Source organism: Gambusia affinis, linkage group LG03 (genome assembly GCF_019740435.1).
Source record: "Gambusia affinis linkage group LG03, SWU_Gaff_1.0, whole genome shotgun sequence".
Classification (NCBI taxonomy): domain Eukaryota; kingdom Metazoa; phylum Chordata; class Actinopteri; order Cyprinodontiformes; family Poeciliidae; genus Gambusia; species Gambusia affinis.
Genome location: NC_057870.1, coordinates 20,778,894 through 20,800,462, shown reverse-complemented (window position 1 = coordinate 20,800,462; position 21,569 = coordinate 20,778,894). Strand labels below are relative to the sequence as shown.

Below are 21,569 nucleotides of genomic sequence, written 5' to 3'. Positions count from 1 at the left end.
GCATCATGTTTCACCATGGGAACAGTGGCAGCAGTAGCTTACCACCATCAGTGTGTGAATGTGTGCATGAATTGAGTGAATGACTGTGTAGTGTGAAGCACTTTGGGGTCCTCTGGACTTGACAGACGAGACAAAAAAGTAAAGCTGTTTGGAAATATTTCTGTTTGCAAATTACAGACAAACTTGTTGGTAACTAAGAGTGTTGATTAGCTACAGACTGGATGCAGATTAAGCAGCAGGCTACTTGAGCAAATTGTCTTAGTTCTGACTCCGTTACTAAACATCTCTCTGTTTTTGTAAAATACCAGTACTGTTCAATTTTGAGCAGTGCTTTGTTATAAATTTTTACCATGGCTGGGTGGACAACATGTTAGCAACAATAAATATAATCTATTTTAGGAAACAGAATTATGAGGATAATATTTATTTATTAGGTATTTATGAAAATTGTGCGTAGATATTAGGACTCTATAATAACTTAGAAAATTTTATAATCCTATGGCAATTTTCTAGTGACAGCCCAAAGTTATTTCTAAGATAAGTCTATCTTGCTATCATTTAGTAAGATAAATCTAAGAGATAATTTACTTAATGTAATATAACCCTTTATAAGGAAAATAATTTTAAAAAGTTCCCCCAAAGAAATGCATTTTCTCTGTTCACTTTGAAATTTGCACCATTTAAAGAGAGATTTTCATTTCCTAGTCGCATTGCCATTATTGATGCTTAATTATTAAATGAAAGCTCAGTATTACACTGGTGTTAAAATCATTATGTAAAACATTTTTTTTTTTTAAATTTTTGTCAGATTCAGCCTCAAAGTTGAGATCTTCCTGTTTGCTTTTCTCTACCAACAACCTGACTGCAGGCCACCTGTGGAAAACCAGTCAACATTAGTCATGAAAGTACACATGTATGTGAATGTACAACAATCCTCTGTGTATAACAGGATAAAAACCTAACTATAAAGTCAGAGAAACACCCAGGAGACCTCTACCATAAAATTGTTCCAAGCCATAGATGAGGGTAGAAGCATAAAAGCTTTTTTAAAGCTTTGAGTGTTCCCAAGAGCACAATGGCCTCTATAATTGTGAAATGGAAAAAAGGTTTGATCTACCTTCCTCAGTTCTCTCTGAAGATGTTCTGACTATTTCCATCCAGTCTAATGAAGCTTGACAGGCTCTGCTGGGAAAGACTCTGTAAACCGAATGCTCCTGCCAAACATAGTTTTACAATTTATTGAACTAAGGATCTGTAATCTTTTCAAAAATTCTGTTTCCCCCCCCAATTACCGACAATTGTAATCTTCTAAGATGAGCTATTCACAATGTGCTGGTATGACTAACATCTTTTCACTCTGGCTTGCTCTCATTGCCCAGAAATATGACTGTTAGGTTAATTAATCTAAATTAAATCTTAGGTGTGAACATGTTTCCTTTTTGCCCTGTAATGAACTGGTGACCTGATTACATGATCTGAAAGCAGAAGTTAATTTGTGGTTTGATTTTATAAACTTGCTGCCACACCAGCTGTATTATGAACTGTGCAATGACTGAAAGATATGATGTGATCGTCTGTGGATAGTCATGTCATATTACATGACATGAAAAGCACGGACACTTGTTCAAAGTCCAAGTTCAGTCAAGGCTTACAGTGACGTGTAGATTTGGCTTATCTGGTGCAAAGATGTAAATTGTCTTGAAATCAGAGGAGACAATCTCTTAACTGAGCAGCAGTGCATTTTCCTTCCCTTGATGTTCGAGTAACTGTCAAATTGCTAACACATATACATTTTTTTTTTTTTTTTTTTTTTGGTCATAAAAAAGTGAGAATTCAAATTATGGACACTGTTAAATGGCTTAATAGGGTGATGTACCAAGCGACATTCTCTCCTATTCCTTTTTTCATGCCGACAGTGACAGAAATTTGGTCCCAATTTGGTTTATAAAGGTTGGCCTCAACATGCTGCACCAACACCGGTTAACTCTATTGAAAAAAATACTTTAATGTTCTAGCATGTCATACATGCATAGCTTTTCTCATCGTTCTCAAAAATGATCAAACTTGAACTCGGATGTCCCCATGACATCCTCCTGCTTTTTCTTATTTGGTGCAGTTTGCTAGGCTTATTTTAACAGGTTTACTTTCTGTTTGAGCACATGGTCGTGGATAATATTGCTTGCAACAGAGTTCAGGTTCATTACATTAATTCTATGAACAAAAGTCACTGAAAAAGTTGTCTTGATTAATAAAAAACAGTTTTTCTTCAACAGTGCAAGACTTCACGGCCAGCTTTTCAGATGGTTCTGTGCAGCTCTCACTTCTGTCTGTATGTATTTAATACCAGTGGGAGGTGCAGGTCACATGACATGACATAGGTGGTAGCTTCTCAAGCTGGTTTCCATTGTAAAGGGCTAAAAAAACAAATTAAATTCACTGCAGAAAACTCTCATTCAACAAGCAAAGCAATGTGCACCAATTATACTGCAGTTCTGCAAACCATGCATGTACAAATGTTTTTAAAATTTGGCCATGCAAAAGGTGGTTCAGCATCTCACCTGGGGTGAGTCAGGCAATAGACTACCAGCTGAAATCAGGTGCTGAGATCAGTGAGGGACATTTAATAAAGAATCATTAAAAAGGAAAAGGAAACTGTTTTGGCACACGAGTTCATGGAACAGTGTTGTTTAAGTGTTTGCATAAAAGAATATAAAAATGAGGTGGCAGCATAGGAGCAATGTTGGTAAAAGCATTACAAATTCTCAAATATAATAAAAGATCTAAAAACGTCCAGTCTTAAACCTATTTTGGTGTAATAAAGATGAAAGTTAGTCATGTAAATGCTTCTTCAGGAGAAATTAAACACAGCATCACTGAACACTTCAGATTCAGATCTTCAAGCATTATTGGGTTGCCTTTTTCTATCTGTTAAAAAAATCCCAAATTTGTAATGTCTGCTTTTATGGATTAGAATTGCTTCATTACGGTGGATTGAAAATAATCGGAAGGAAAAAAAGACCTGACCTCAAAGTCACAGATTAAATCTCTTGTTCCTTGTGTGTATTTATAAAAGTTGTCAATAGTAGCCTGAAGTTCCCAACGGATCTAATCCCTAATCCAAGGTTTGTTAGATTGATAGAAACCTGCAGGATCTCTGTCCATGGACTGTAAAGTGTGATGGATGGCTGGGTGGACAGAGACAGAAAGATGGGCACATTGATGCCAGAAATGAATATAAATCATCAAAGAATGTATATAGGGATAGATGAAAGGATTTGTTTAAAGTGAACAATAGGGTTGATCAGTGGATGAATGTGATTCAGTCTGAAACGCAATGATACAGGGTACAGATGATAAACATATGTTGTAAATGGAAAATGATTAGAGGGCCACATTAAGCAGTCCTGCTCTAAGCAACTTGTCATTGAACTCAGTTCTTGCAGAGTTGGAAGTAGACATTAGGCCAGTAGCCTGAAGAGCTCCTGACGGTGCTGATGCTTAGTGATGCAACCCAAGAGTTACATGCACCCTTCCTTTTAGGAAGGTGAATTTCGGAAAAAATACATGTATTTTAAGATGCATTTATGCATAATCTTGTGATGTTTTTTTTTTTTGTTTTCATAGAGGATATTTCCCCCACCTTTCTTTATATATTTTTAACCGAGGTGTAATAAAATCCCTGATGTTCATTGATATGTGCTAATCCATGAGCATCTGTGTCACCGCATAGAAAAAACTTTCTTTAGGAGGCCCTGCTGATATTGGCATTCATCTGAATCTCAGTTAATTAGAATATCATTTAAAAGTTTTGTTACCTCTGAAGTTGGATTATAAAAGTTAAACTCATTTGTTTGTAAGTTAGAAAATCCAATAAGTGGATGATTTTATACAGAAATACCAGCCTAATGAGAAATATGTACTGTTCAGAATATGGGTTGGGTTCCTTTTGTATAAATTACGATATTAATGCAGCATGGCATGGAGGTGATCAGTCTGACTTTGAGGTACTGAGCTCAGGTTGCTTAAATATTGCCATCTAACGCATCATTTATAGTGACTCTGATGTCTCATCTTAGTATTGACAGCACTCTCTTTGGCCTGCAAATTCTTCTAAAACCCAATCAACCATACTGATGTCATGCTCATTAAAGCTGATATTTGTACTCATAGGAGTGTGAGCAGGTTGCAAGTGTTGCTACAAAATGAAATCTCCACATAGTTTGTAATTAAAGGGAAGTATGGGGGCATTTAAAAATTTCTGAGATTACTTTGTTCACTCTGAACTTGAGAAAACCATGGAATCCTCACTGACTGCAAATGTCACAATGTACCTCGAACATTTTGGATTTTGTTCCTCAACACTTCCTCCAGATGCGACAGCCTTGATTATCAAATTAAATCCTAAATGTAATTTCATGTGAAAAGAGAAGCTTGGGTCATTGCACAAAAGTTTGTGCTTCTTTCCAAAGATTCTTGTGACATTCTGGTCTCTGGCTCCCTTTTACTTGTGCACCTTGTTCAACACCTTGTCCTTCAACTCAACTGTCCAGTAATTCAAGCATATGCAGCAAAATTGGTTGCCTTTTGAGGGTTAGTAGACAATATTCTTTATTTGGTCTTGTGTATTATTTCCAACAAAGCTAAATCTTGGCTAGTTATGATTTGTCGACTAAAATAATGATTAACATTAACACCGCTTGAAGTAAATCACACTGTGTGGAATGAATGTGAATTTCAATTTTTTTATGGGTTAATTTGTTGTTAATAGTGTTTCATGATGCTCCTGCATTATCTTTCTTTACCCATCTTTCTGTTAGATTCACCCTTGCAACTTCTAGATATTCCCATTTCATCTTTCTTTTCCAAGGTAATTTCAGACAGTAGATGCCCGCCCTCGTTCGCAATCTCTCTCTCTTTCTCTCTATCTTGAGTCTCCTCACTCTCCCCTCTCTTCCACCCAGGCCCTCCCCCTCTCCTCTCCTCTCTCTCCCACACCGACGCAGCATACCTCCTCTTCACCAGCCACCGCTCGAGCTGGGGCTCAGGCGAGTACCAGCATACGGAGTGCGGTCCACGGAGTGTTGTTGTGCGCATCCTGTGTTATGCATGTCTTTTTCCCTTGAAATTTCCTACATTTTCCCTTCCAGTGTGCTGAGGAGCATTTGGAGCTCTCGGTTGTAAGATCTAGCCTCCACCCCATTCATACAGGAATTCTACAGACAATTGTGGAATATACACCTCTACGTGGTATTGCCATGTGACAAGGTTTTTTCAGATTTGGCGTTTCCATCCTCCTCAAGAAAAGTGGCTCCTGGCTCTGACTTTTGGTTATATTCAAAGAGTAGCTAAGTGAAGGGAAACCCAAAAGGAACCCCAGGAGGAATGGAAGTTTTGGTCGTTGGCTTGGTCCTCTGAGAGGCTGCTGCCGCTGCTGGTGGCGATTGGTGCAGGAGGGGAAACTGCGTCGCCAGGTCTAAAAAGGCAGGGGGGATCTCGGGTCATTAACCATCACAGGACCTGCAATTCAAGACAACAAGGTTTTCCCCAAACCGTCTCTCTCGTTGTCGAATCGTCACAGATTTATTTATTTTTTCAACGATCGGTCACATCATCCGGCCCCTCAGCTTCGATTTAACGCGTCGGCGTTTTGGATGCGGCGTGTTTTCTCTCTCTCTCTTTTTTTCTTCTTCACTGCAGCTCGGCGCCTCTCTACTCACCCAGAATCTGATTTAATGTTCGGAGGAATTTCAACAGGGTACAAGTCTCTAACTACACCCTGGAAATCTGCTCCTCAATTTTTTTTTTTTTAACCTCCATCTCCTCGAACGCAAAAAGAGCAAACCGAGACAGAGATTGATGGACTGAAAGAGGAGCCTCGTTTCACGGGATTTAAACTCTGATCAGAGCTGTAGTTTTTCCTGTGTTTCTTTTTCTGATCTCTGGACATAATGAAAGTTCTCTTGGCTGTGTTGCTTGTTGCCGTTTTTTTGAGCCAAGAGTGGAAGTCTGCGCTGTCGGATTCAATCATCCATATCGGTAAGTTACTGCGCTTTTCTTTTCTTCCCCTCTTGCTTCCCAGAATCACAGCAGATCTCTGTGTGCGTCTGTCAGGAAACAGACTGGGGGATTCAGCACTGATAAAAGCGCTCCTGCTTAAATTACATCACGGCTTCCCTGACGTACTGATGGAGCTCTGAGTTAGACTTATTTCTGTTGCATCCACCATTTCACTTGGGTTCGAGTAGCAGATGTGCTCAGAAATGTAAATTACGCCTTATAGCAAAGAATAAAGTTTGCACTAGTCAGATAATTACTCGCAGCTTCAATTGTCATTATTATCATTAATGCTTCCTGTTATTTAAGTAAGAAGAGTAATTTTAGACGGTGTAGCGTGTTTCTTGGCTGTGTGAGCACAAAACAGGTGGTTTAGGATTGTGTGATGCTTGCTCCCCTGGATTATCCTGAAAAGCAACAAATTTCATACTTAGATTATCCTGGAGCACAATGGCATTACCGCTAATATCATCCTCTGTTAGATACTGCAGTGCCAGAAGGTGGTGGTGTTGTCGGTGGGGGTGTCTTAAACGTCTTTTCTGTCTTTCGCCACCGCCTGCATAGTGTCACTGTTATACTGAGCGTGTTTCCGACATCAGGAAGCGATATACAGGAGGGTCTGTTAGCGGCTGCAGAATGGAGGGAGAGGGAAGGAAAAACAGCGAGAGCGTGCCATACCGGATGAGAGGAGCTGATGGTGGGAAGGCATAGTCTCTGCACAACTGGGTGGCTTCGAACAACCAATATACAAGAAATGGAGAGGGAGAGAGAGAGGAAGAGACCTGGAGCAGAGTGTTAGGCGCGTGAATGTCGGAGTCACGAGCACTCATGTGCACGCGCAAATATATACACCAGTGGAATGAGATAAGCACCTGTCCGTGATAAATTGTTTTCTTTTTCTTTTTTCTTCCTTTGATGGTGCCACGGTTACGATCCTATCCGGGTCTTAACACTCACACTTTCAAACACATATAAACCGCCTCACTAATCCTGTGCTTTGTGCTGCCATACAGCACTGTTTGTTAATCAGCTGGCCAGGGTCAGAATAGATAAGCCAATTTAGAGGCTACCTGAATGCAGGCTGCCAACAGCTGGATCAGGTCGAAGTCCTCATCTGGGCTGCAGTCCAAACGGATGCTTCCAATTAAACCAACAACTGCAATTGAATGAAATCTGGTCAAACAAAGAGGATGTGATAACAGATCAAAAATGTGATTTCCCTCTCATTCTCTTTCTTCTCTTCAACTTTCGATTAGCGGCATTTTGACATGGCTACATTTGCACCTCTACTGGAACAAAAAGTCAGAGGCTTCGTTTTGCATACAGGATTCCACTTTAAAAACTGCGGTTCTCATCCTTTGGGGGTGCCGGTGTAATCCACCGGTTAGGCAGATCACCCTGTGACTGAACGGTTTGATCACAGCAGCAAGCCTCATGTTGGGCAAGTGTCTCACAGTGAGCCTCTGAAACTTTATCTTCTCACATACTGTAAGTTTCCTCAGATAAGCCTTTTCACAGTGTGAGCAGAATGTCTTATGAGACATTTGGAGGCGTACCAGGACTAAAACGATCTGTGCAGACAACCGGCAATAGATACTCCTGATATGCATTCCCTCCACATATATCCACCGATGCTTATTTCTTTTACATATCACATTCTACCTGTGCATAATAAAAAAAAAAGCATGAAATCTCATGGTATTTGTTACATGCTAAATTATCACGTCTGTAATTAACTTCTCATTCTTTTGAAAAAAATAATTGAATTTTTTTATAGCATATTCCTCTAATCATCTTGCAGTAGTTCAATGAACTCTAAAAATAACAGGTTAGTCTTTACATTTCTATAGCAACAATACTGTTTGCAGTTGACTCCTTTAATCAAAGAAGGTGAACATAGATTGTATCATATGTATTACACTTTAACACCATATTTTCCAGTCTGTTACGATTTCTTTTTTTGTAGTTTGCCTGGTCCTGTGACTAAGTCAGGTGCAACTTTTAAATGTTCCCCCTCCCTCTTCGTGACGTATATGTCTGGTGCATTAAAATGTTATACCAATGAACATGAACCAAGGATTAAAGATTGCTGTCTGCAGCCGTGAGGAAAGTTAGTCATGGACTGAAAGCAAGATGGGCAGAACTGGAGGAACGAGTCCACAGTTGGGTAAATAGTGTCCTGATGGTGTTCTGACGATTAACTTGTCTAGATAGTTAAGTCTGTCTGTGCCAACTTCTGAAACTGCAAGGACACCTGCTGAGGATTGTGAATAATCATGTCTCCACACCCTGGTAGCTGCCAAGGCAATTAATATAAATAACTTTGCAGGCAGACCTTCTTGGTGTTAACGCTTTAATGCAACCTCTCTATAATCCTGGATTTACACTACATGTGTCTTCACTCTTACGCACTTTACCAGTGGAGCACAGTCATTCCTGACCACCATAAATTAGAGCCCGGACATTGGTGCATCAAATTGCCTCCAAACATCCAAGCCAAAATCAACCGTTTGAGAGTTTGTTGAAAAGCAACTGAACACAATGTGTCACTGGATTATATCATTAATATGAACAACATCCTCCTCACAATTGACAATTTCCAAATAAAATGGAAATGAAAATGGAACATAAGTCCAACATAAGTCAGTATGTAAGCACTACAGGGAACTAAATGCCCTCTTATGCACCATTTTATATTTTCAGAAAAGCAAACAAAAGGTTTGTGATTTCTTTGAGTGCAAATAAGGATAACTTCATGAGGTCCTTATTTCTGTTTTTCAACCCCAAGTGAAAGACAAGTTGAACCAAAATCATGTACAATAGTAAAAGGACATAGACATAGGACCAAAATTTAATCATCAATAAAAATTGACAGCAGCAAAAAAGCCTCAATGGCACACAAATTAAGAACTATATTGAAAGGTTTTGCATTGGTATTTATTCTTCATCCTGATCAGATCTCATCCATTTCCATCATGTCAATTTAGCCTTGTAAAAATCAGCCCCTTCTGGACTGTGTTGAGGTGGTAAATTTTACCCAAACACTAAAGTTTCCCTGTGATGTATGTAATGCACCATTTCGACACAATGAAATTGCCTGCACTGGTAATAGCCATCCTCTGCTGCAAAGAACTGATCTGAATGAGGTGGCTACTAATGTTAGTTTAATATTTGCAAGCGTGGCCAACACGAACTGGGCGGCCTCCTTCACTTCCTCCACTGCCATTGCTAAAACTACAGACTGACTACAATTCTAAAGCAGTGAAGAAATTCAACATCATTGTTCACAACTTCTTCTTCTCTTACCCATATGGCTCGGTTGAAATTCGACTAGAGAGAATCTGAGTCAATGGGAGAAACCCCAGACTGCTGGAAATTAGAACTTTTTTGAGCGGAATTGCCCAGGAAGTCGATGCCCAGGCTAGCCTTGACCTTGTAATCTCTAAATATAGCTGATTTGATGATGTCAAAGCTTAGTGGCATGTGAGAGTTAAACCCCCCCAAAAAAACTCAGTTTATAAAGTGTGTTGCAGTCTGTAACAGGTCCTCTTCTGGGATTACTGTGTTTAGCTGCATTTATCTTCCATCAGCTCTGTCCAGCTTCCCTCTCCTTTCTGAAGAAACTCATTCCCAGAATGTGATTTATTCAACATCACGTTTCAAAGTGAGGATAGTGAATTGCGGGCGATATGTAGTCTTAAATGTTTCACCCCACAAATTTGGTCTCATCTCAACATTGAAATAAATGGCAAAATCGCCAATTAATTGTAAAATAGGCAAGATAAAAAATAAGTAAAAATGAGGCTAATGTGGTTATTTTAGCTTTAAAAAAAGGCTAAAATTTTGGAGAACTTTCAGGTGATGGAGATACCTCATGTGTATATATAAATAATTGGTCTGATTAGTGATAAAAAATGCACAGTTGTGGCATTTACAGGGAGCTCACGATAGCAAAGGTACCGCAGTGCTGTTTGTCAAACAAAACTGGGTAAATAAACCCAGTGCAGACAGGTTTGCACAAGCAGAAGCACACCTTTCTATTTGCAGTAAAATCCAGACAATGTTCATGTTGAATGAGCACACTTTTATGTGCTTCTTTAACACTCCTTCACATTAATCATTTTGTAGAAGAGATTATTGTGAGACTCATGTTTTCATATGTTCTAAACTAGTCTTGCAAAACTATTCAGATTGCAAAGTAAAAGTAGTTTGAAATGACATGTGGTTTGGTACAATTGACTGAGATATTAGGTTGTTTTCACTCTCATAAACAAACATTGGTTGTATTTTTGGGTTTTCTTTGTGTCTAAGACCAAAGGACAGATATGGGTGGTTGGGTAGCTGCTGAGATTTCCATCCACAGTGACTTTTTTTGCCCTCCTTCTCTCCCTTCCACCTTATTTCAAATCAATACTTCATTTCCGAGCTATCTAGAAGTACTTTGAATCACAAGAAAAGGTTATCACTCCCAAAACAATACTTGTCCCCCCCCAACTCACTTACGGTGTCCCTGTAGTTTCCTTGCTTATCCATACACAATAGAGCTTGAAAATGGCAGATAAACCACACTGAGTACATAGGGCGTAAACACACTGAAGCAGGAAATATAGCCATTTGATACACAAAATTGTATGTTCTTATTTTCAAGATGTAGAAGGCAGCATTTTGCTGTTGTAGGTTTGTCATTTCTATACATGAAGTTTCTGCTATCTCACACTTGATCTTCTCTACACATACAAGGCTGACCTCTTTCTCTCTTTGTATGTTTATTATATTGACTTAGGAGTGCATGAGAAAAGAAAAACCCCACTATACTCTGCATGCACGTCACATTGACAGGTCAGAAGTAATCCTCTTTTAATCCCTTTGTTGCTGTTAAAGATGGAATGAGGGTAAGAGATGGAAAGAGTCAAACGGAGGTATATATCAAAAAGAGAAAAGATGGATGACAGAAAGTAATACACTTTGACAAATGCCGACTATGTGTCATCATTCCATTTTTAGCCCTCTAAAACGTCAAAGCTGTCAATCTGTAGGAGACTTTTCATTATTTTGGTGATATTAACAGCAGTGACCAGAAGATAGTTTCATCTTGCTCTGTCCAGGCATTAAATGTGATTGAGCCGCTGGGGAGATGGCACTACTGCCTCGCCCGTCTCCCTTCCTCTTCCCCTCATCCTCTGTCGCTCTTCCCACTTTGTCTCTCTAATGATCAGCATTCAGAGGGAAGGGGGGGATCCGCTTGGCTCTCACAGTGCCGTGTGTGGCATGCCAATGGCTCTTTGCTTTACAAGGCCAGTTCTTATGGATTTTATTTTGTGTGTGTTTTAGAGATATACAGACAGGAAGGGTGGTTATGTGTTCTGGGATTTGGGCAGCCCAACTGGGTTCTCCGTGTGGAGTCTCGCTGGTTATTAGCAATTCATCCACTGGCTTGTCAAGCATTCCAGTTGAGAGTTTGATGCTTTGTTTTGACACTGTGCCTGGCTCATCCTGCTTAAAGTCATGATTTGTTTATTTGCTTACTCATTGCTCTTCATTAGGGGCATGCCATTTGGATATTAGGTACTGTAATGCAATGTGGCTGCTGTAAAGTAATGCTGTTTTAAATGTGCACTTTAGATTACTTTAAACTGAATGGACATTTGTTTCAAGCTGTAAATTAAACTGAAGCATAAATAATGTCAAATTTCCCGAAGGTCTTTGAAAATGTTTTAAAATTTAAAAGTAAAGTGAAAAGTTACATTCAAGTTACAACACCAGCGGATACTGTCTGGTAAACCTTTTCACCCATTTCCATTCCCACTTTGTCTCTCTAATGATCAGCATTCAAAGGGAAGGGGGGGGGGTCCAATGTTTTTTTTTTATTTGCATTTTATGTGATAGACTAACAGCATTGGCATCACAATCATTGTGTGAAGGGGACGTTTCCTCCTCACATTTGACAAATCTAAATTTGAACTCCCAAACATTTACAGTAAAATATTACTTCCCCTAGTGCAGTTTCTATTGCTTTATGAAAAAGTCTATATCACTTGATCGATGAATTACACATTTCACTCCAACTCCACTCCAGGTTTTTCTGGTTAGCTGTGTCTACTTATTGGTAGTGGTTCTGCTGAGTTAAGGATTGAACAGCGGATGTTTGTAAAGCCTATTTAGTGGACAGAAATCAAAGAGAAGTTTCCTTCAAAATAAAATACTTCACAAATGGCAGTTAAAATGAGAGCCTTGGCAGACCGATCTCTAACTTCTGGGGATGACGGCACAGGAGCACATTACAAATATTTTACGCAAAGTAGCATTCTATTGTGAAGTATTGGGAATTGTTTTAATTTTTTTGTATTTTCTGTATTCAAAGCATTTAATACTTCGTAGAGCCACCTTTTGCTGCAATTTCAATTGCAAGTCTTTTTGGGCATCTCTCTACCAGAAAGAGGCACACTGAGGCAGACAATTTTACTAGATTCTTTTTGCAATATAACACAAGCTGAGAGTGAATGGAAAGTGTATGTGAATACCAATTTTCAAAATTTGCAGCAGATTGTGAATTGGATTTTCTGAAGGTCTGGGATCTGACAATACACAAAGCTGCTTTGATAAACCATTTCACTGTGGCATTGGATGTGTGCTTGGGATCATACTGATAGAAGGTGAACCCCTCTGCTCCATTTTCAAGTTCTTTTGCAGCCTCTAACTGGTTTCTTACCTTTCCCTCTAGAAGAAAATAATTCCTACAGTATATTTCTGCCATGTTTGACTCTGGGAATGGTGTACTTAGAGTGATTTGCAGGGTAAATTTTCCACAGCAGTGCTTAAGCCAATTAGTTACAGTTTGGAGAGCCTTCTTCCACATGTTTTCTGTGGCCCCTACATAGTTTGTACACTCCAAACAGGACTTATTTAGATTTTTTTTTTCCCATTCAAAAGTGACTTTTTATTGCCACTTTTCCTTAAGTCAAATTTGTAAAGTGAACTACTTCTGTCTTTGTCAACATATTTTCCCAGAGCTGCGAATCTCTGCATATTCCTTGAATATTTGGATGATGGTGTCAACAGTGCTCCAAGAGATGTTCAAAGTTCTGTCTATTGTTTTATAACCAGATTCTGCTTTAAACATCTCCACAACTTATTCATGATTTGTCTGATGTCATCCCTGGTTTTCATAGGACTGCTGTTGACTAACCGTCTTTGAAAAAACCTTGAGGCCTTCAGAGAACAGATATATTTGTACTGACACTAAACTAAAAAACAGGGTTAGTTCAAAAATCTACTATTTACTAAGTAGCTGACTTCTGAAGACAGTTGGGTGAACTGAATTATATGCGTGGATATCGGAGTAAAGGGTAATGGGTACAAACCAAATAATTTTGTATAAAAAAAGAATGTGTACTTTTCATTCCACTTGATAAAACTGCAATACTGTGCCTATCACAGAAAATATACTAAAATATGTTAAACAATGTAAAGTTTGTACAAAGTTTTGGAAACTTGATTTGTTATGTTAGAGGTCTTAGGATCTCAGTATGGCTTTTGTAAATCTAGGTTGATTCAGCTACATTGAGATCCAGGCTAGGTTTCTCAGGCCTCATGTTCTTCATGTCACTTAAGATAATTCTTCGCAATAGTGGCTCTTTGCTTTGAGTTTATTCCTTGCTGTAGGACACATTTTTGATTTGTTGATGGATGATTTTTATAAACCTTCTAAGTGTCTGACATTCACATGTTGTCCTAAGATGTGACCTCCGGGTGTCATAAGCTAAGATCCAATTATATTCATTAATTGTGTCTTTAACTGTCATGAAAGATTTGATGCTCAATGGATAAGTGACATGTATTTGTAAATTTGCATTATTCAAATGTGATGTACTGAAACACCATAGCTATAAGTTGAGAGCAGCCTGTGTGCGTTTCCTTCAGTGTCACAGTAGTCTTTTCTTTGGAGAAAGAATTCTAACAGTTTCTGTGTTTGACTGTCTGTGAAAGTGAGAACAGGGGTCCCCACTCGGTTTTATGTATGTTTATATCTTGGCAGCTGTCAGTAGAACTTTCACGCTCAAATTCTATTTGTTTACATTCTTACCTCGATTTTGTGTGCGTGTGTTTGATCTGCACATATGCATCATGTTGGAAAGGCGGGGGGCTTGCAGTGTGCATTAAATGCTTCATATGTTTTGAGTTGTGTATCCCAGTGCAGAGAGAGATGCTTGTCCAACCTGTCTGTGATGTGAAAGATTTAGCATCTCACACTCTGTTGTGCTTAAACACTATGGATTTATTTGGATGAGTAATTCAAAGTTGTAAACTGTATCAGATTTCTTTGCATTTAGAAGTATTTGAGACTGCATATCCTCTTGTGAAGACAGACGGTGACATTGACATTTGTGCTCGGGTACTGAGGCAGAACTTCTTACTAGGTTGTGTAGACGGGGAGAGGAAGGGAATACGTTTGTGTTTTGAGGTTAAGATGGACTGACAAGTAGCTGTGAAGAGATGTTTTGTTGCTTGTCATAGGTTGAGTGCAGAGCAGGCAACAAGAGACATTCCAGGCCAGCCCAAGGTGCTTCATCTCAGTGCTCCAACTGCATCACTCACTGATGCAGTTGGAGCAAACCTGATGGTCTTGGAAGGCCCTGTTCAACTTAAACCCACAGTCTTCAGTGATTGTATTGCATGTTATTTGGGGCAGGGTGAGATTGCAAAACAGTATTTCAATCTTTGAACATTACATGGAGTGCAGTACATAGTGTGTGTCTTAACTTTAAAAACATGGTCATTACATAAACAAACAGGCCAAGAAATGAGACATAGCCTAGATAAGGGGTAATCAAATCTAGGCCCCGAGGGCCATTGTCCTGCAACTTTTAGACGCGTCTCTGCTTCAGCACATCTAAATTAAATAATGAGGTTATGACCAGGTCTCTGCAGAACTTGACTGAATACTGACAAGATAATTCAACTATTTGAGTCAGGTGTGTTGATGGCACCCCTGATTGATGGCAATCAGGGGTGCCATCAGGAATTTTGGGCCCCATAACAAAAAATTAAGAGGTTCCCCATGTTCAGCTGCTGTCAGTAGACCTCTAGACTCTCACTGACCCATCAAAAGCTTTACAAAATTAATCTTAAAGGCTTGCAACTGTCTTTCTTTCCTTCATCCTATACCGGTACTAGCACAATATTTACTGCTTGTGAATTCTACTTAGCGAAGTCTATACATTATATAAATCACTTTTTTTGAATCAAGTTTGAAAGCAAATCTAAAAAAATTTCCTGAGACCATATCTTTTATGGTCTCAGGAACCATAAAAGATGTGCAAAAATCTTTTATGGATTTTTGGATTTTGATTGCAAAAATTAAAATTGCAAAAATTAAATGCTAAATGCGTTGAAAGACAAAAATACAATTACATATACATTTATAAGCATATTGTATTGATGGGGCAAGGCACAGTGGTTAGAGAGGCCACAGATCTTGATGCACCCAATCGAGTTTAACTCCCTTTTTCTACCATGTATCATTTTAGAATTAAATGAAAATATATTAACTTTGTCATCTTAAAGTAGTGAACACAGCATATTTTTGAACATGAGAAGAAATAATGGCTGGAAACTCAAAGTTTTCCCTTAAAGATGATGATTATATGGCTGTTGCTCTGCCTTTTTGCTAGCAAAGTGATTAATTAGCTCATTAAATTCTAGATTTATAGCCAATTGACTTTCAATAGACAACATGGCAAGAGTGCAAAATCTGTCTTGAGAAGTAGTGGACCTCAAATAGTTTTAAAATCAATTTTAGCTTTCCTAACGCCTCTCTACTCACCAGCAACACTCATAAGCAATGTACAAGATATACAAACCAATGCAGACTTCTCCAAAAATACTTTGTAGTTGTTTATCTGAATTTAGGAGAGCAAAAACAGAAAAAAAATGTAAGAGAAAGTATAACTTACATGCAAGTTAAAGTAGGATAGTAGGGTAATTGTTTTCAATCATCCAGCCTCCAGTCCAAATAGGGTTATTAATATTATTGTAATGGTTATTATTTCACCATTGCATCATGCAATGGTGCGAAGTAGCATGTCGATGAACAAAGTGTTGCTCACCTTTTTCACTTGGACAGGGAGGAGAAGTTAAGCTGGTATGGGGCCTGAGGGTGGCTAACTCAGAGATCAGAGAGGCCAAAGTTTGAATTATGTCCACAATGAGAGATAGTGTGGTCAAACAGTGTAAAATGATCAGTCTAACTCTGCGGCTTTACTCGTTCCACCATAGCTTCATCATAACTTGCCTAAATATCTGTCGTGATCTATCCGAGTGTTTTGCACTTAACGCAGCATTGAGGCAGCTTGTCATATAGTTTGTTAGTGAGATTACATTTTTAAGGAATATATGGTGTATGCATTGTAATGCACTTTATTTATTATTTAAATAGATGTTTCATACATTGATGCTTGACCAACAGACCAATTTGTATGCCCCCAGTCACTTATTGAAAAAATGCATAGTGTGCAGTACAGTTTCAGACTATGTGAATGTTGTAGCAATATGGGAAAGTCTTCTGGAAGAAATCCTCTCCTCACAATTTAAGCACAAATGTCAATATTGCCACAAATGTAAATTGTGTATAAGTGCACTTTAATTGTATGGACAGTATATACATGTACAACAGCAGAGTTGTAGTGGACATATCAGATGTCCTTTCAGTAGAACAGCTCTTTCTTCTGACTCTTTCGTGTTTTCAGACTATGCTTACTGTTTTTCCTGACAGGAGAAATGCTTTCTTTGTCTTCCAGCAATCTGTACTTTGCCTCATTGGGGCAGGAGGTGCCCTAAATGTGCATAAAATACATTTTCTTGTGTGCAGTGCAGTTACTATGTCTCAGTTTCTCATGCATAGATGTGTGTGAGCAAGTGGTGGATGAAGCAGTGTGGATATTTTATGAAGTGGCATCTCAGAGTGTATTTAGCACACCTCCTCACCATTCTCTGTGAATATAGGCACATGGCTGTGTGTGTGTGTGTGTGTGTCTATTTATGCATGTGTGTGACTGTCAGTTACAGGCAATGTCCATCACTCCAATTAATTACTTCCTCTAGACCAAATAATGTTGAGATGACTTTTCATTGCACAATAAAACAAGGAGTGCATGACGATGGCCAGTGTGTTCAACAATGTGCACACAAAAGATCCACCCACACACGCAGACTGTGTATGTGTACTACAAAGAAAAACATAAAAAATGTCTTCACATATAAAAACTGCAGTCAACATTTTCAGACCAAATATATATTTTTTAGCTTTAATTTTATTTCCGTATTTTACCATGAAATTTGTTGTTTTGTTTATGTTTTTACATATTTACATATATATTTAGCTTCCAACCAGGCATTCCAACCAGGCACCTTTATCATGCGTCAAGGTCATATGTGAAAGCACAGTTGAGGACCAGGGGCTTGAAGTTAATCCGTCTCTGATACGCCAAAGCAGCAACAAAGGCAGTCACAGAGCTGAACTGACAAATTTACCCCTACCAGACACTTTATTAGGAGATCTAGGTTCAGGTTTGACTCCTTTTAGCCTTCAGATGGATATATGTGTCATGGATTTTGCAAAGTGTCTGAAACATTCCTCAAGGAATGCAATAGATATTGGCATAATAGCATCACACAGTTGCTGAAAACTTGTCAGCTGCATATTAATTATATACATATCGCATTCCACCACATCCCAAAGAGTCTAAACTCTATTGGAATGATATCTAAAGACTGTAGAGATCACAGTTATAAAGAAATGGACGTTGTCAGCCACAATACTCAGATTGGCTGTGTTGTTTGAACAATCCTCAATTTGTACTGAAGAGCCCAAAGTGTCCCAGAAATATTACACCACCAGCTGTAAATCCTTGAAACAGGTCTGGATGGATTGATGCTTTTGTGATGGTTATGCTAAGTTGTGACCCTACAATCTGGTGTCACAGCTGTATTGAGACTCATCAGACCAAACAACATTTCTATAATCTGTTACTGTCCAGTTTTGCTAAACCTTTCTGCTGGTCTGTTTTCTGTTCTTGGCTGATAGGAGTGACACCTAGCTTGATCTTTGCTGCTGTAGCCCATCTGCTTCAAGGTTTGACACCGCGTGGTTAAAGATGGTATTTTGTACTCCTTAGTTGTTGGAGGGGATGTTTTAGTCACTGTTTGCTTTCTGTCATCGCAAAGCAGTCTGCCGATGCCAGAGGTCAGTAAAAAAATTGGCACTCACTTTTTTCACAGTTCTCTGGACTGTGTTTCTTTCTTCTATAATCTAAAAAGATGTTGCATGGAAATCTTAGTACATCAAGAGGTTTTTGTGCCCACCCTAAAGTCTGATCCTGAACCTCAGCTGCTTTTTGTGTTAACAAATAACAGAACATTTGTACTCAATGAAGCTAATTTCATCTTTTGCCCTTTTTAAGTCTCATGAAGGTTTTTGATTCTGACTTTTTGTATGTTGGAACATATTAAATTGGCCCTGTGCTAACTCAGTTTAAAATGCATATGCAGGGAAAACAACTGGCTTGGTTGCAATACAATATTTTTGAGCTGGCAAAATGTACCCAGTGTGTGAAAGGAGTTTTTTTTTCACCCTTGCAATACATTTTAATATTGTTTTGATTACTCTCTGGATTTCATTGCTTTTTCCTAAACATCATTTTATGAAGATTTTAATCTCATCTGATTAGACAATGTAACACAATCAAAACACAATCCTAAGTGTCTCAGGTTTAATTTTAGACCATAACGTTTAGACCAGTACTTTCAATTGCAAGTCTAATTTTATAATCATGTACAATAGTGCTAAAAAAACAACTTGGAATATATAAGCGTTGGCTGTTTTAAATGTATGTTTCTTATGAGTAAACCGATTTTAAAAATGAACTTAATTTCAACAATAAGACAATCTAATATGCATCACGCTGATGATATTGTTTGAAGACTATACAGTGCACTCTTTTCCATTGATAAGTATTCTGATTGCCATCTGGTCCAGTCACCTATTTTAAAATGACAGGTTATGACCCCTGATCAAATCAAAACAACAATGACCTCCTCATGCTACATAATATGCAGTCATATTAGAATCACATGACCTTGTTTTCTTACAGCAAAGTAAAATGACAAAGGGGGACCAGCTATGATCCCATCTACCCCAGTCATCCCATCTGTTTTAAAGAAAATACAACATATTCATTTTTACTTCTTCTTCCTCTCTCACCCCAAGTCTCCCAGACTAGTTTCAAACACACTTCCCCCTGGTATTGCCAGCTGAGCTACTGCAGAGTTAAAGGCACAGCCTGTTTCTAATACTCAAGGTTCAGATGAGTTGATATTTTACATCTGTTGCTTTGTTTTTGTGTATATGTGTTCTGTCGCTTGTGGAATATCATAAATTCTCTACAAATACATTTGCACTTTGTTGGCACTGACCTTGAATCTGTAAAGTTCTGGGCTTATTATTGGGTCATTTAAGCTTCACCAGAAACGATGTTTTAATTTTACTTGTTTGCATTTCTTGTGCTGCAATAAATTAGAGGATGTGTGAGGATGAGAACTTGGAAATAAGATTCCAGTACCGCTGTCGTTTAATCTCTCCTCTAAGCTTTGAATTGGGACCTGCCCTTTGGCCGTACTTCTTGTAGATCTCTTTTAACTCCAACTCTTCAATCTAGTGTCTATCATGCTTCCAGGGATTATAGAAGCAGACTTTAGGAGGTGTTAAACACTTTGCTAATTGCTTTCATGGAATTGTAATGTGCTATTTGTTTTGCCTGACACAGTTGGCAACATGTCATAAAGCTGCCTACATGTGCCCATCTGGTTTGCAGATCTCAGTCTTTGGCTCATTTAGAGTCTGGGAAAAAAAAAATGTTAAAACGTGTTTTGCATTTTGAAAGTTGTGTGCATATGCTAAAATTCAGAACAGTTGCTGCTGTTCTGTAGGAACTGCATCCTGCATGCATCTTGCAATGCAAACAAGATGCCCTTAAATCCCTCACAAAATGTAGATCCCTAAACATAAGACACCCTTTGCTCACTGAAGAACTGTTCTTTTTTTTTCTGTGACATATATAAATACTAAATAATGATTATGCAAACATTTCAAAGCCTCATTTGAAGCTGTCTTTAAATGGCTGCAATTTAACTAAAACCTCTAGCAATTGTAAATTTTTAAATTGTTGAAACATTAAACACATATAAACATGTACCTCTAAGGTTAATATATGAACATGATTAAAAGATACATTATATCAAGACAAAGATGATGCGACTCTAGGTTATTGCTTGAAAGTGTCAAGTTTATTTTTATTTTTTTATATGGTTTACAATGTATAAAATGATTAAAGTAAAACAATTGAAACATTCATGTTATCATAATACTTTGCCTAAATTACTGTTGAAAATGGCAAAAGACCCAGCTCCTCTCATTCTCGAGATGTTATTATTCATGGATGTAAAATGGGAATGTAACAGTGACCATGTGATAACCTGCAGATCCAAATGCTGTGGGAATGTAATGGTAGTTAAAGTACTTGTTGACAGTAGGTACTGGACATTTTGTTAATTAGGCTCACATTTGAGTATAAATAAATAAAATTTAAGGCTTGAAGACATCAGTGTGTAATAATCTAATACGCTTGACTTTGTGAGTTGAGTTGTTGAAATAAATGAACTTTAATAATTCTAATTTTTTGACTGTATAAAATAGATGCCCAGATACAGGATTTAGTTTTAGCTAATAATTTAAAATACTACGGACATCCGGTATTACAGCTTCAGTAAATAAATTATTTATGTTAATTATAAACTCAACTGTCCCTGCAGTTTAATTTAGTTCCGTCACTCATTCGTAGTTTTAATTGGATTAATTCTTAAGTGGAATATGTCACTTACCATTGTTGTTCTGCTTATTTTTAACAGTATTCATTCAGACATAGCATTTTGCATTAATGAAGATCCTAAGGCTAAAAACCATATCTGTGAAGTGATTTTTGTCTGTGATGCATGCAAGACGTTACGTTGGACAGAAAGGAAAGGATGTTACAGTAGCTTGTTGTGACCTTTCAGAATGCTGCAGCGGTCACAGTTGATACTACAGGTCCAAGTTGTAGAGACTTTATATGCTTTTATGGTAATCCTGAAGTTAAACTGAAGTGCAAAGTTCACCATAAATTAATCAGTGCTGATCTTCCAGGCTGCTTTGACATTAAGGACATCTTGTAAATTGTTTTGCAGTTAAAAAAAGAAGTTGTTTACAAAAATGCATACCATGTAAAAAAGAAAGAGCCGTGCATATTGATAACGAGTGCAATATTTAAAGTAGAGTGCACCGTTGCTGTTTCTGTGAAAGGTTTTTCTGTATTTCTGAATTCCTCATAAAGCATTATTTTGGTCACAGATATTTCTCAAACTGATTTTTTCCCCCTATTTTTACCCTCTTTGTCAAGGATCGTCCTTTCATTTAAAGACATAGC

At 38.1% G+C, this 21,569-nt stretch overlaps 1 protein-coding gene across 6 annotated transcripts in view; it reads left to right on the top strand.

Annotated features, from left to right (window-relative positions):
• grid2 (glutamate receptor, ionotropic, delta 2) overlaps positions 1 to 21,569 on the top strand; it is a 460,579-nt gene that overhangs the window by 34,391 nt on the left and 404,619 nt on the right. For 4 of the 6 annotated variants that reach the window (XM_044111473.1, XM_044111474.1, XM_044111476.1 and 1 more), the window contains exon 1: positions 4,975 to 6,036. The exons of the other annotated variants lie outside the window; for them this stretch is intronic. In XM_044111473.1, the coding sequence (XP_043967408.1) occupies positions 5,949 to 6,036 (88 nt within the window). In that variant the 5' untranslated portion in view covers positions 4,975 to 5,948. Of the gene's footprint in view, positions 1 to 4,974; positions 6,037 to 21,569 lie in introns of those variants that run through there. 6 annotated transcript variants of the gene reach the window in all.